Genomic DNA, 13,367 nt, shown 5'->3' on the forward strand with positions numbered 1-13,367 from the left:
TGCTATGCCCACTGTGTTAAGCCAGCCTGCTACCGGAAAGGCACCTCCCTGGGCGCGGTCTGCTACCAGCACACCTAGGCCGTGAAAACGGCAAGCCCACAACCCGCACTGGGATCTCCTCTGCGAGCAGGGAGAGCCAGCTCTGCCTGGGATGGGAGGCAGACTCCAGCCACCGGCCACTCCTGCACCTCCACGAGGGCCGCCCCACACGACCCCCTGGGAGCTGGCAAGGCTCCCCCAGGACATGCAGCAGAGAGCAGAGCCCTACGCCTCCTCCACGTAGCGCACCAAGCGCTCTATCTCCAGCGAGCCGAGTCCAGCACCAGGCTACAGCTGAACCAGGCAAGGCTGCAGGAGACGAGCGAGAGCGTTAAAGAACCTGCCTCCCCAGGAGCATCACTTCCCGCCATTCCTGCAAATCCCTAGGCTGGCCAGCAGCCCCGTCCCAGCACTTCCAGACCCAAGCAGGCTGCTTCCGCCTGCCCCGCGACAGGGAGACCTGGCCATGCTGGCCCATGGGGCAGGTGGCCCATCTGCCCAGCGCACCGTGAACACACCACCCGGCGCCAGCTGAACAGAGGCCGGCTCAAGGACCAGAGGACCCTGCGGGATTGGCTGAGGCACGACCCCTGCTCTCCCCCCAGCGACATTCCAGCGGAGCAAAGGGACCGTCAGCCCTCGGGGAAGGCTTGGGAGGCAGGACACGGTCCCGGCGGCTGGGCCACGGCTATGCAACGAGCCCCCACAGCACTCGGAATGGACACAGTGCTCCCATCTCTGGTGCAGCTCCGCAGGCACCCACCCTAACCACTCCAGCCACGTCCCCTACGGGCTGGCAAGGGAGAACCGTGACCCTGTGCAAGACCTGGGGGAGCGGAGCTGCTTTGGAAATGCAGGGAACCACTGGACGGAGCAGAACGGAACAGTGGCCAAGGACACAGAGACGCTGCTGACAGTATGGGGCGGGCCATGGCCCATTTGGGATGGCAATGTTTAACCGGTGAATCCACTAACCACAAAGCTGCTGCTCATAAGTTCCAGTTAGTGCTCAAACCCCCGAGGGCTGTCAAAAGCCCATGGGGGCCAGGACCCTGCAAAGCTGGCAGCCTGTGGGGGCCAGAGGCTGGTGGGGCCGGCACTGTCATCAGCCCACAAAGCCCCCAGCCCACAGGGAGCGGAGGCCTGTGGGGCTGGTGCCGCTGGCAGCCCGTGGGGCAGGAAGCAGGCGAGACCGGAAGCTGGCAGCCCACGGGGCTTGTTTAACCGATTCAAACATTAACGGGTTCCATGGTTAACATTGTCAAGTCTTTTGCCTCCCTAGTACCGATGGAGCCTGCTTCAATCCTCCAAGAGCTGGCTCCTAACCCGCCCATGTAGGGCTCCGGTCGCTCCGCGGTGTGCCCAGCAGAGGGTGCAGTGCCAGGGAGTGCGTGGTCAGTCCCCCAGGGCAGCGGGCCCGGGGCTCTCTGCTGCACCCTGGCACAGAAGCGGCAGCACAAGATCGATGGTGACAGACAGGAGGAGGAGGTGCGGCGCATACCTGGGAAATACTTGCGCCACTTCTCCGCCAGCAGGCTGTCCACCGACTGGCCGGCGGCGGCGAGGCTGGAGCTCACACCCGAGCTCCAGGCCCACTGGTTAACCAAAGGAACGCCAGCAGGAGGCACTCTCGCCACAGAGGTGTACGCAGAGAGAGGAAGCCCGTCGCTGGGGAGCGCGGGCGCCGGGCCGGGCGCGAAGAGAGGAGACCGCTCGCGGCTCAGGGAGCCCAGGGCGCCGAGGACCCCGTTCAGCTCCGTGGTGATGTGCTGCAGAGTGTCGGTCAAGTGCTGGATCTTGTCGAGCTGGGGGAACTGGGCGTCGGGTTTCACGTCAACTGGTCAAAAACAAAACCCCAAGACCACCCAGCTCACCGAGGGAAGGGAGAGAAAGGAGACCCTGAGCGCCCCGGCCAGCACCGCTCTCCAGCATCGCCCCCGGCCTCTGCCTGCTTGCGACATGGCGCAAAGGGCCGGGCACGTCAGCGAGGCGGGCGTGGAGCCCGCAGGGGCACGGCGGGGGATGTCCATCGGTGTGGTGTGCAGGAGAGGGAGGTGGGAAGCGAGGGACAAGGGGACAGGGCCCCCAAGGTTCCAGGGAGGAAAGTCTGCCGGGGAAAGGCGGAGACGAAGGGACGGCACAGCTGAAATGCGGCTTGCAGCATGACTAGGCGCTGCTGTCCTGTGCGCCCGCCCCGTCCTCGGGAGTGCACAGCTGCTGGGCTCTGCGGAGCACCCACTTCCACCACAGGCTCTCCCCAGCACAAAGCCGCTTACTCCCCAGGAAACGGGCCAGAAGTAGGAAACGGCGGCCCAGCCGCAGCCTGGTCTGTTTCGGGACTGGGACCGCGCGCAAACGGAGCAGGGAGAGCGCGAGCGGGGCGCTGCGGCAGGGGCAGGCCGCGGGGATTTGATCACTACGAGACTCTCCCTCCCGCACAGAATTCCACTTTCGTTTTGGTGACTGCTCTGACCCTGGCGCAGGAAGGGACAATCCCCAGGGCGCTGCCACAGCCTCTGGCAAGGAGACGGGACGAGGCAATAGCGCAGCCCTGGGCGGGCGCACAGTGCGAGGGAGGCTGAAAGCCGTGCTCGGCCCCGTTCCTAGTGGGGAGGAGGGGAGCGCGCTCTGATTCACACGCACACAGGGAAGAATTCCTTGCACTCACACTGGGCCTGCAGTGCTGGTGCAGGCTGCACACACCACCTGCTTTAGGGCAGCCGTTCTCACCTGAGCTGAGGCTCCTTGAGCCCCCCCGCAGGACCAGCAATTACACTCACCGGGGCCCAGGGCAGAAAGCCAAAGTCGGCCACATGGGCCTGCAGCCTGAGGCCTCCTCCCGCCCCCGGCAGAAGCAGACGCCAGAGCAATGGGGCTCGGAGGAGCCCTGTGGCATGAGGCCCCAGGCACTGGCCTGCCTGCTACCCCCCGAGCTGGCCCTGGAGTTTCCAGAGCGTGCTGGGGCGCTCGGAAAGAACCAGGGGGCGAGCGGCTGCCTTGACGTTTAATAGAGACACGCAGAGACCAGGAACGCCCGGGGGGGGGGCTCTCGTGAGAGAGACGGGACCTACCTGCGTGCGGAGGGACCTCTGTGCTGCTCAGGCTGCTCGTGGCGTCGGAGTCACTAAGGTCGAAGGTCACCGCCTTCTTACATGCCAGCCCCCTCAGCGTGTCTTCGTCAGAAAGCTGCTCAAGAGAAGGAAAAGGAAACATGCTGCTGCCCCTTGGGAACCAGACCGGCATACGGCCACCACCTCGCCCAGCCAGGTACACAGAGCAGGCTGCCCCGGGGTTAGCGCTGGAGCGCTACGAGCACGTGGAGAGCGCAGAACCAAGGTGCTCCGTTGCTCTTGGGGAGCGAAGGCCGGGGGTGCTGCAAAGGAGGAGGGCTTAGCCCATGGAGGAGGCGTGGTGTGGCGGGGAGTGCACAGACTCCCTGGAGTCGGGTCATAAGGCCCAGCATGAGACGTGCCCCCATTCAGACCCGGCCTTTCCAAGATGCGATGGTCTTCCACCTCCCTGGTCCTGGGCCCGGGGAACTGCCCAGGTCACTGGCAGAGCTGGGAAGGTTCCAGGAGCCCGAGCTCTCCTTTGGCCACTAGACGCTAGTGGTACTCACCAGCCAACGTGTCCTCAGCTCCCGACGGGGGCAACAGCCAGGTACCTGTCCCGCTCACTTACCTGGGAAGCCCCCGGGCACGCAGCCGAGCGGTGAGCAGGCCGAGGAGGGTACAGGGTCTGAACCTCCCCCGCGTGGACAGCTAATCACACTGCTCTTTAAAACACACGCCAGGGGTCCTTCGACTGCTCAGTGTCTCGAGAACCCTTCAGTCTCCTCTGAGCGACTGTGCTTCTTCCACTCCCCTGCCTGGCAAGCGCCTTCCACCCCCAGCCCCGCTGGGCTACATGGCTAGTGAATCACGTGGGTTCATTCCACTTTGGTTTGGGCCTGCCAGGAGCCACCTGACCAGCCCTCTCTCCCCACTGTGCTCGCTCCCAGGCGGAGTCCCCAGCCAGCTCCCAAAGCAATCCAGCTCCGGCCAACAACTCTCAGCCTTCAACTAACCACCTCTGCCTGGAACCGAAACCCCATCAAGTCCCCACGGCGGGGAGTCGACCTGGCTCTCTCTGAGGGCTGCTCCGTGGGCATGTGGGGCTGGTGAATGCCAAGTGACTGGGACGCTGGCAGTTACCTCTTCCAGCAGCGATGACTCCAGCTGGCTCAGCTTCTCCTCCTTCTTCTTCAGCAGCACCTGGCCTTTCCGCATGGCTGACTTCATCCTGCCCAGCTGCTTCGATTCCTGCAGGAGCAACCGGCCGGCCAGGGAGGAACATTCACACAGTGAGAGGAAAGGGACGGTTTTTCTGATCTGCAATTGTTAGCTCATGGCTCCCCAAGAGAGACAACTGTGATCCCGAAGTCAGAACACAGCCAGGAGGGGAGGGCGAGGGAAACTCATCCACCTTATGCTCATCCACCGGAGGAAGTTACAGCCCCCTCTCTCCGCCCCCGGCTAACTCTGAATCTGCATTTTCAGCCAGCGTGAAACTCAAGATCACCACCATGGCAAGGTGTGGAACAGGCGAGGTGTTAGCCCCACATATCCCAGCCAAATTACAGGCTGCAGCTCACTAGATTCCAGGCACACTGGACACCAGATTCCTGCTCCCTTCCTGAGGGACACTGCGCCGGAGCCCGGGGAGTGCTCCCCTCATACAGTCTGTGCACTGGCCCGTTTGGCAAGAGCGCTGCGGCCCCCCACCCCCACTGTGAAACCGCAGCAGAGCACCGGGGGCACTGAATCACCACGGGAACGCCCGCCCTTCCTCTGCAGCGTGCACACGGCTCTCGGACGCACAGCCTCCGCGGGAGCTCTCATGGGACACAAACCAAATTCCCCCCTTTGCTCCGGGCTTCCCCAGGTGATCAAACAGTCACGTTGCATATCCGAGCAGGGGCTCAACGGGCTTTGCAGGCTGTAATGAACTAATCTCCCCAGCCACCCGGGGGGGGGCGGCTTTAATCCCCGTCACACCGATGAGCACGCTGAAGCGCACCGTCCAACAGTGACTCGGGGTGCCCGGCCCAGCCACGCCAGGGCTGATTTCCGGGAGGACAAGCACCTCCAGAGCCGCCTGCAGTCGTGTGTACGCGCCAGCCCCGAGAAAAGCCAGGTCCCTGCCTGTCTGAAGTTGGGCCCCCAACTCCGCGGCCACTCTCCAACAGCTACGGCTTAGTGGCTTGGCAGGACTTTGTGGCAGAGACACTCCTGGGCCAGAGGCGGAGAACACGGGGATGCAACTCACCTCCTCCAGGCTCTGGCGCACGTCGTCCAGGAGCTGCGAGCTATCCAGATCCTGCCCCTCGTCCTGGGCCTGCTGCATGTCGTGCCGCCACTGCAGCTTTGCAGCTTTCAGCACCGCGTGCCTTTTCCTCAGGGAGCGAGTCTGCTGCACCAGGAACTCCTTGGCGCTCCGTATGGAGACGCCCTCCGCAGAGATGTAGTGTCTGACGCTGCAGGATGGAACGGAGGGAGAAAGCTTTTAAACGCCGCTACCCTGGGCCCACGGCGGCGCTGCCGGGGGATTTCGGAGGGCGGCTTTCTGCTTCGCTCGAATAAACCGGGCAAGTACGCTGCGGCCCTCAGAGCTCAGAACCGTGTCTGAGGTGCAGTCATGAGGCACGCCAAGCCCTTCCCGTGGCTGCATCAGCCATGCAGACCAGCCACAATCCCCCATTCACTGGCTCCGCCGCTGACGGCTGCGCTAACCCAAGTGCTCGGGCGCATCGAGCCGTGATGCTCTGTGGCAGAGGAGAGGCCTGCACTGGGCCTTGTCCTCTTGGGCTGTGCAGACCACCCTGCAAGCCTCGGGCAAGCCCGTCCCCTTAGCAAGGCGCTTACTTATCCAGTCGGAGGTCACTGTCCCCGTTGCTGTGCGAGGGTAAGGAAGCAGGCTCTCTGGAGGCGCGCTGGAGGGGTCAGACATTTCAAAAATCAATTCCTGCGAGATCAAAGGAGAAACCTCCCACGCCCAGTAGAGCGCGAGCGCAGAGCACGAACGAGAGCGGCGCGGACAGCGCCCAGGAGAGCGCGAGCACAGAGCACGAACGAGAGCGGCGCAGACAGCGCCCAGTAGAGCGCGAGCGCAGAGCACGAACGAGAGCGGCGCGGACAGCGCCCAGGAGAGCGCGAGCACAGAGCACGAATGAGAGCGGCACGGACAGCGCCCAGGAGAGCGCGAGCACAGAGCACAAAGGAGAGCGGCGCGGACAGCGCCCAGGAGAGCGCGAGCACAGAGCACGAACGAGAGCGGCACGGACAGCGCCCAGGAGAGCGCGAGCACAGAGCACGAACGAGAGCGGCGCGGACAGCGCCCAGGAGAGCGCGAGCACAGAGCACGAACGAGAGCGGCGCGGACAGCGCCCAGGAGAGCGCGAGCGCAGAGCACGAACGAGAGCGGCGCGGACAGCGCCCAGGAGAGCGCGAGCACAGAGCACAAAGGAGAGCGGCGCGGACAGCGCCCAGGAGAGCGCGCCGCAAAGGAGCCTCTCTCTGTGGACACTGTACAGAACAAAACTCTCCTTCCGCTCCCAGAAGCTGCTTTCTCCCCCAGTGCCCCGGCCCAGGTTCCACAAGAGCATGCCGACGTCCAACGGAGGTAACGCCCACAGAGGAGCACTCAGGGTCTGGATCTGTTCCTGTGGGCGCTAGGGGAGCACACGGGACCCCGGGGCTCTGGAAAGGGGGGTTCCACACAACACGTGGCGGCTTCGGAGCGACTCAGCAAAGCCCTTGTCCACGTCAAAACGAGAACCAGCCTATGCAGTCGCAGGTATCTCCCTGCCCGCCAGTTACTGAGCAGGGACGGGCGTCCTCTGCCTGCTTCAGCACAGGCAGCTCTGAGAATCGGGGAGCCGCCAGCATGAGCGAGTGCTCGGCGTGAGCACCCTGCCGCAGAGCAGAGTGCAGGGGAGCCGAGGGCCAGCAGCACTCGCCTTGGGCGACCTGTGGGAGAGGCTCTGTGAGGACTCTGCCCGGGTATAGAGACGGGATGACGAAAGCACCAGAGACGTGAACGTACGGGCTGGCTGTGGCTTCTCCCACAAGGTGCTGTACGAACCCCATTTCCAGGCCAGTGCAGGGAGCTGCCTGCCAGGATGGAGCAGCACTGGGGCAGGGCCAGGCTGCTGGCTGCCTGTCCCGTGTCTCGGTCACTAACTTGGCTTCTGTGAAGTCTGTAAAACACCTGCCCCGATAGCCACCCATCTCGGCATGAGAGAGCCAGAGCCGGCAGCACAGAGCCACGGCGGGATTGCCCAAGGGGCCTCGGGGAGCTATGTGCACGGTCCCACTGGCTTGGGACCCTCTAAACAACACCGCCACACGCCACTCGCCCAGGGAGCTACACTCACCGCCTCCGGCGTCTCCCTCAGGTCCTCGACGTGGAGCTCAGCTTCCCTTCTGGGAGACGCCACGCTGTCTTCGGCTGCCAGCTCCTTCAGGGCCTCCTGCTTGCTCTGCACGGCAGCCTCCAGCTCGCTGCCACATCGTGTGGGGAGGGAAGGGGGGAGACATGACACGACATCCAGAGCAGACTGGGACACTCAGCCACGCGGCTCACAAGAGCCCACCCCGCCCTGCAGGAATCAGCTCTCCCGCGAGTCCTCAGCTGGCTCCTGCCCACCCCCCCGAGGGAAAGCACCAGGGACTACGTGCTCTGGCAGACCCAGGCACTAGCAAGGGGGCCTGGGTGTACTGCTGCTGTTTGAACACAACGTCCCAGCGCTACAGGCGGAGACGCCCCCGAGCGCCTGCCCAGCACAGTAAATACCAGGGCTACGCTACTGTTCCAAGGTAACCAAGTCCCCTGAGGGCTTGGGACAGTGCGGGGTGATGCCTCGGACGCCCGCCCAGGGGCATCAGTTGTCTCAGAAAGGTCTCTGGAGTCCAGCCCAGGCTCTCAAAGCATCTCCAAACGTTTCCTCCGCCTCGTGACACTGCCCCTCAGAGCTCAGAGGCACCACCATGTAGGGTCAGTGGAGCCGGGCCGGGCCGGGCGGGCGTGGAAATACGAGCGTCAGTCCCTCAGACACACACCTGATCCGTTTCTGCAGCCTCTGGCTTCGGGTCTGCAACAGATCCACCTGGGACTCCAGCTCAGCTTTCTGGTCCTGCAGCTCCTCCAGTGCCCTGCGCAGCTGGCGGATGGATTCCACAAGGGCAGCATGCTCCTTCCTAGACTCCTCCAGGCGGAGCTGGGCTGCCAGAGCCGCTTCCTGGAAGTGAAATCACAACCCTCTACGCCCCCGGCTCTGTAGTACGAGCACGCAGGAGACGAGAGCGCGGCCCGCAGGGCTTGCAGGGCAACAGGCGGCAACTCAGCACAACATCGGCCTCCAGCCTGCGGCTCTGCAGGGCATTTGTCCCTGGTCCCGCCCCTGAACCTCTGGATCGGAACAGCCACGAGCTTGGTGAGCAATGAGCGCGGTGCCCGGGCTGGGAACGGGCAGCGCGAGGGATCACGCGAGGACCCCGTGTCGTTCCCTCCCGCTGGCAGACCGGACGCTGGGCTGGAGGGACCTTTGCTCTGACCCCGTCTGGCCGCTCGGACGTTCTACATCTGGCTCTAGATCTGGACTGTGCCTTGTACACACCCCAGCGAGATGCCGTTGCCATGGGGATGCAGGGTTCAGAGGAAGTCACCACCCTGCCTGCAATAGTTCAGATTGGGGCTCTGCAGCCAGGATGCCTGTTGCTGTCATGCCCCCCCACCTCCTTCCTCCCTCCCATCTCCCCCCCTCCCCCCCCCCCCCCCCCCGGCGCTGCAGGAGGGGAGCAAAGGGAGCGCCCAAGTACCCGACACTAGCACGGACAGTTCTCCAGTTCGGAACATGGAGTGGGGAGGAGCGAAATGGCTCACGCAGCCCGGCCTCGCCCTGCTGATGCCGACCCACTGGCTTCCTTTTCCTCACCCGCCTATGCCTGTCCCATCCTGGGCCTTCCACCCAAGGGACGGTCTGCTCCTCTGCGGGTGAACCACAGCACCAGGGACGCACCGAGTCCTCCTCCGGCCCACGCTCAGCAGAGGGCAGTGCAGGGCGGAACGTGGCCGGCTCCCAGCGCTCCCAGAAGGACACGGCCTGCTGTCCCATCCCTCCCTCGCTGTGAGGCTCTTCGCCCTCCCCGCTGTGCAGGCCCACCGCGCCCTCGCCACTTCTGGGGTGCACAGCCGCTCCACTTTGCTCAACTCCTGCCAGGAGGCAGCCCTGACCTTGAAGCCCACCTTGGAGCTGCAGCACCCCCAGACCCCTCAGCCTGTGCGATGCCCAGCCCCCGCAGGCAATGCAAGGAGACAGTCGGGCGTGCCCAGCCCTGTCTGGGAACGGGCAGACACGGGCAGGCAGCACGCAGCATGGGAGTGTCCACGTGCTCAGCTGGCTTTGGAGACGGCTTGGCTCAGCTCAAGCTGGCCCCTCACACTGCATGGAGCCATCGGCCAACCTCACCCCCCACCCGCAGGAAGCTCTAGTCTACTATGAACAGAGGGGGAGAGACTCGAGTTCTCACCGCCCAATGAGATTCAAAAGCAACAGAAGCAGTGGGACAGCAGCTTCCCAGTTCCTGGCAAGGAGCAGGTGGGCCCAGACGAGCAACCCCTGGATGCAGTAACCTCTCCCTTTGCACCACGAGGAAATGCATCACAAGAGCATCACAATGGCCAGCCTGGGTCACACCAAAGACCCAGCTAGCCCAGTGTCCTGGCTGCCAGAGCCAGGTACCCCAGAGGGCATGAACAGAACATGGAATAATCGCATGATCCGCCCCCTCTCGCTCATTCCCAGCTTCGGACAGAGGCCCGGGACGCCACGCGCAGCTCATCAGCCTGCCAACGAGTCAGCGCCTCTCGGAAGCAGGACAAGGGGGATGTTGAGATCCACAACTCGAGCTATTTCTGAGCTTGTGCTTTTAGAGCCACGGTGCTAATCGGCTCGAATACAATGAGCGATGGGGAGCTGGAGCACACGTACGTTTCTCTCCAGCTCTAGTTGTTTCTCGTCCTCCAAAGCCTGCTGCCTTCTCTTCCTCATGGCCTCTTCCTGCACAGAGAAGTGGAGAGCGAACAAGAGAACGTGGGAGCGTCAGGACGCCAGGCACCTTTGGCCTCAGGGTCAGGTCTAGGCACCATGCAGCCCCAGTGTTCAAGGCCTGTGGGAAATTCTTCAGCGCGTTTCTTTTTCATGGGTCTCCCCCCACTCGTTTTGGCCCCTTCCAATTATTTAGAGAAATTCCCTTCCCCCGTATTTGGAACGTGAATTGGACGAGGCGTTTGCTGCCCCCTCCTGTGCGTGCGTGGCCCCGTGACACAGGGCTGGCTAACCGACACAAACCCTTCGGAATAACCCCGCGCCGTTCTCCGAGGGCTGCAGCCAGCCCGGCGCCTGACACGCTGCTATGTGTGGGAAGAGCACGCTGCCCTGCTCAGCCACACCCAAATTCAAGCGCTGCCGATTGCGGGGCCTCCAGCGCGGCTCGGCTCCCTTCCCATCCCACCCGGAGGCTCCGCTCTCAAAGCAAGGCAAGGGAAGCAGGGGGGGCTCCAGCCTTTAGAACAATCCAGGGCCACAGCCCGAGTGCTGCCCCCACAGGATGCATGAAGTCCCGGGACCGTCTCTCACACAAGAGCACATACCGGTGACCAGCCCGCTGGGCCGTCCCAAGCCAGGGTCGCTGCGAGCTGTGCCCTGCAGCACGCGGGGCACAGAGCCACTGAGAACAACACGCTCCCGTGCCGCAAGGCGTTGCCCGGCTGACACGTATCCCCAAAGCGAGGCAGGAAGCCCAGGGCATTCAGCACTGGCCCAGCTCTTCCTGGGACTTGAATGGGCACAGGGAGTCCCATGGACCAGGGGAGATGAGCTGGGCCAGCCAGGAACTTCCAAAGCACCCGGCAGGACCGGCTCACCTGGTGGTTGAGCTGAGCAGATCTGGCCTTGGCCTCTTTCGCTCGGATCTCAAGTTCCATTTCCAGCTCCTGGAGTCTCTGTTCCTGCGCAGAAGCGGGAGGGTCTGAGATGAGGGTCTGCGGCTCAGAACTTCCCCGCAGGACAGAACAGCGACATGCTCAGAAAGGGGCCCCTGGACCAGGCTGGTCTCCCGCGAGCAGCGCGCACGGACCGGAGACGGCGCTCTGCTGCTGGCGGTGGCTGGGCTAGAAACAGGAGCCATCACTCACCTTCGCCTTGTGACCCTGCTGCAAGTCACTGAGCTGTTCGTCCAGCTCCTTCCGCAAAGCCCTCAGCTGCCCATCATGCAGCTGCCTCAGGCGCTCCAGCTCACCTCTCAGCTCCTCCAGCTTCTCGGCTCTTTGTTTTCTCTCCTGCAAGGCGCAAAGCCAAGAGAGAAGAGCAAAGCTTTAGGGTTCTGCAGCATCTCCACAGGCATCGTGCTCCCCGCCGCTCCCCACACACCGCCACTCCGGGGGCAGGCGACCCCCCAAACAGCTGTGGGAAGCAGACTGTGTAACAGGCTAGAACAAGAGCCTCTCCTCGGAGAGAAACAGGCCAGAGGAGGAAACCACCTTTCCGTTGCCTGGGGCCTAGGGAGCACACAGCTTTATACACGCCCAGTCGCAATTCCCTCGTCGGAAACTGGAGACATGAGGATGTTCCAGGCCAGTTCCTGACCTGGCACAAGCAGCTGTGTCCGCACAGAACTGCGCCCCTGCTTCCGAGGCACAAATCCATGGCTGCACGCACGCGCGAAGGAGACTCGCCCACTCTACAGGTCACCCAGCACTTTCCTCCACAGCCTGAGCCCTAGACTCATTGCAGGTGTGATAGTGCTGCACACCCAGGGAGCAACTGGGGCCCCGGGCCCCTAGAGGATGGGCCCTGGGCCCCTGGGGGTGTCAGGACACCAGGCCCTTGGAGGGTTTTGGGGGCACTGGCCCCCAGGCTCCTTGGGGGGGTTCCCAGCCCAGGAGGGAGGGGGCCCCAGGGAGAGGGGGTAAGGGGCCCAGCGATGGTTCCAGCCTGAGAACGAGGGGATCCCTGGTAACCGCGTCTGGGACAACGAACACCACGCACTGGACATTACAGGCCGAGTGCGGCTCTCAGCAGCATTACCTCCTCCTCGTACTGATCCTGAATCCTTGCCAGAGCTTCCCTGTGCTCCTCTTTCATCCTCTCCATCTTCCGCTCGTGGTCCCGCTCCACGTCCTGGCGTGTCTCCTTCATGAGCTCGCTGAGCTGCAGTGGGTGCAGAGGCAGGCTGCGTTACACCGCGCTAAGGCACGACGTTCCCCCGCGCGCAGCCACCCCGGCGACGCGGAGGCATCTCGGCGCGCTGACACTGGGGCAGCCTGGCACGCTCGTTGTCCGGCTGGTGGAGCACAGAGGTAAGAGACTCTGTCTACAGCTGGGATGGATTCCGATCTCTGGCGCCCCTCTCCGCTACTAGAGAGGGCGGCGTCCAGCTGGGCTCTCACACCACGGCTAAGCAGGCCTGCAGGGAAGGCGGCATGGACACTCTACCGCCAGTGCACAAAAGTGATCACCTCTCGTTCGAAGTCTGCCACACGAGACATTTTGTGCTGCACTTTCAGCTCGGCTCTCTCCAACTCCTCCTGCAGCTGGGCCTCCTCACACCTCTGGGCCTCCGCTATTTGCTTCCGGAGGTTGGAAACAACCTGCCCCGAAAGAAACCAGCATCATTTGGGCCCTCTGCGAGGGCTGCCCCGCAGCGTGCACATGGGAGAGCCGTGTGCCCGCGCTGGAGCATAGCCAGGTGCCGATGGAGGCGAGGGGGTGGAAGAAACGGCTAAGAAGGGACCAATGGCATTCAGGGACGCTGCTCAGTGCGGAGCAGCTACCGGTGTGTCTGGGAACAACGGCTTTTACCTTTTGGTGCTTTTCTTCTGCGGCAGATTTTAGCTCCTGCAGCTCAGTGGCAAACTGCTTCTCCAGGGCCTCTGCCGCCTGTGGGGAGCCAACAGCCTTGCTTGGAAAGGCCCCTGCCACGTGACATGACGTACCAATGCCCATTTCAACAGCCATTTACACACTGCCTTTGAGAAAGTGCAAAGCTCCCCCCAGTCTGGGCTGTGCACAAGTGTCTGTGCTGCCACCACCGAGACACCCGGCTGGAACAGAGCACTGGCTACGTGGGACTAGTTCTCATATAAACAACAAACCCCAGTGGGGATGGTAGGAGAGTTTCCACCACCCCTCTGGTGGCCTGAGGCACCCCACCTCAGTTTCCCTTCTCACCCAGCATTCCTCAATAACTCATCGCACAGTCCCGTAGTATTCAAACCCTCTCTTTCCG

At 63.3% G+C, this 13,367-nt stretch overlaps 1 protein-coding gene across 10 annotated transcripts in view; it reads right to left on the minus strand.

Annotated features, from left to right (window-relative positions):
* The window catches only part of CEP164 (centrosomal protein 164), a 68,727-nt gene that overhangs the window by 7,522 nt on the left and 47,838 nt on the right, over positions 1–13,367 (minus strand). For 8 of the 10 annotated variants that reach the window (XM_075909322.1, XM_075909321.1, XM_075909323.1 and 5 more), the window contains 13 exons: positions 12,941–13,018; positions 12,598–12,729; positions 12,167–12,289; positions 11,275–11,418; positions 11,005–11,088; positions 10,070–10,138; positions 8,139–8,317; positions 7,454–7,580; positions 5,943–6,010; positions 5,347–5,554; positions 4,233–4,340; positions 3,111–3,225; positions 1,541–1,876 (listed from right to left, as the gene is read on the minus strand). In XM_075909322.1, coding sequence (XP_075765437.1) covers positions 1,541–1,876; positions 3,111–3,225; positions 4,233–4,340; positions 5,347–5,554; positions 5,943–6,010; positions 7,454–7,580; positions 8,139–8,317; positions 10,070–10,138; positions 11,005–11,088; positions 11,275–11,418; positions 12,167–12,289; positions 12,598–12,729; positions 12,941–13,018 — 1,771 coding nt within the window. Of the gene's footprint in view, positions 1–1,540; positions 1,877–3,110; positions 3,226–4,232; positions 4,341–5,346; positions 5,555–5,942; positions 6,011–6,278; positions 7,047–7,453; positions 7,581–8,138; positions 8,318–10,069; positions 10,139–11,004; positions 11,089–11,274; positions 11,419–12,166; positions 12,290–12,597; positions 12,730–12,940; positions 13,019–13,367 lie in introns of those variants that run through there. The other 2 variants (XM_075909319.1, XM_075909325.1) reach the window with 2 other exon arrangements.

Source organism: Pelodiscus sinensis, chromosome 26 (assembly GCF_049634645.1).
Source record: "Pelodiscus sinensis isolate JC-2024 chromosome 26, ASM4963464v1, whole genome shotgun sequence".
Classification (NCBI taxonomy): Eukaryota; Metazoa; Chordata; order Testudines; family Trionychidae; genus Pelodiscus; species Pelodiscus sinensis.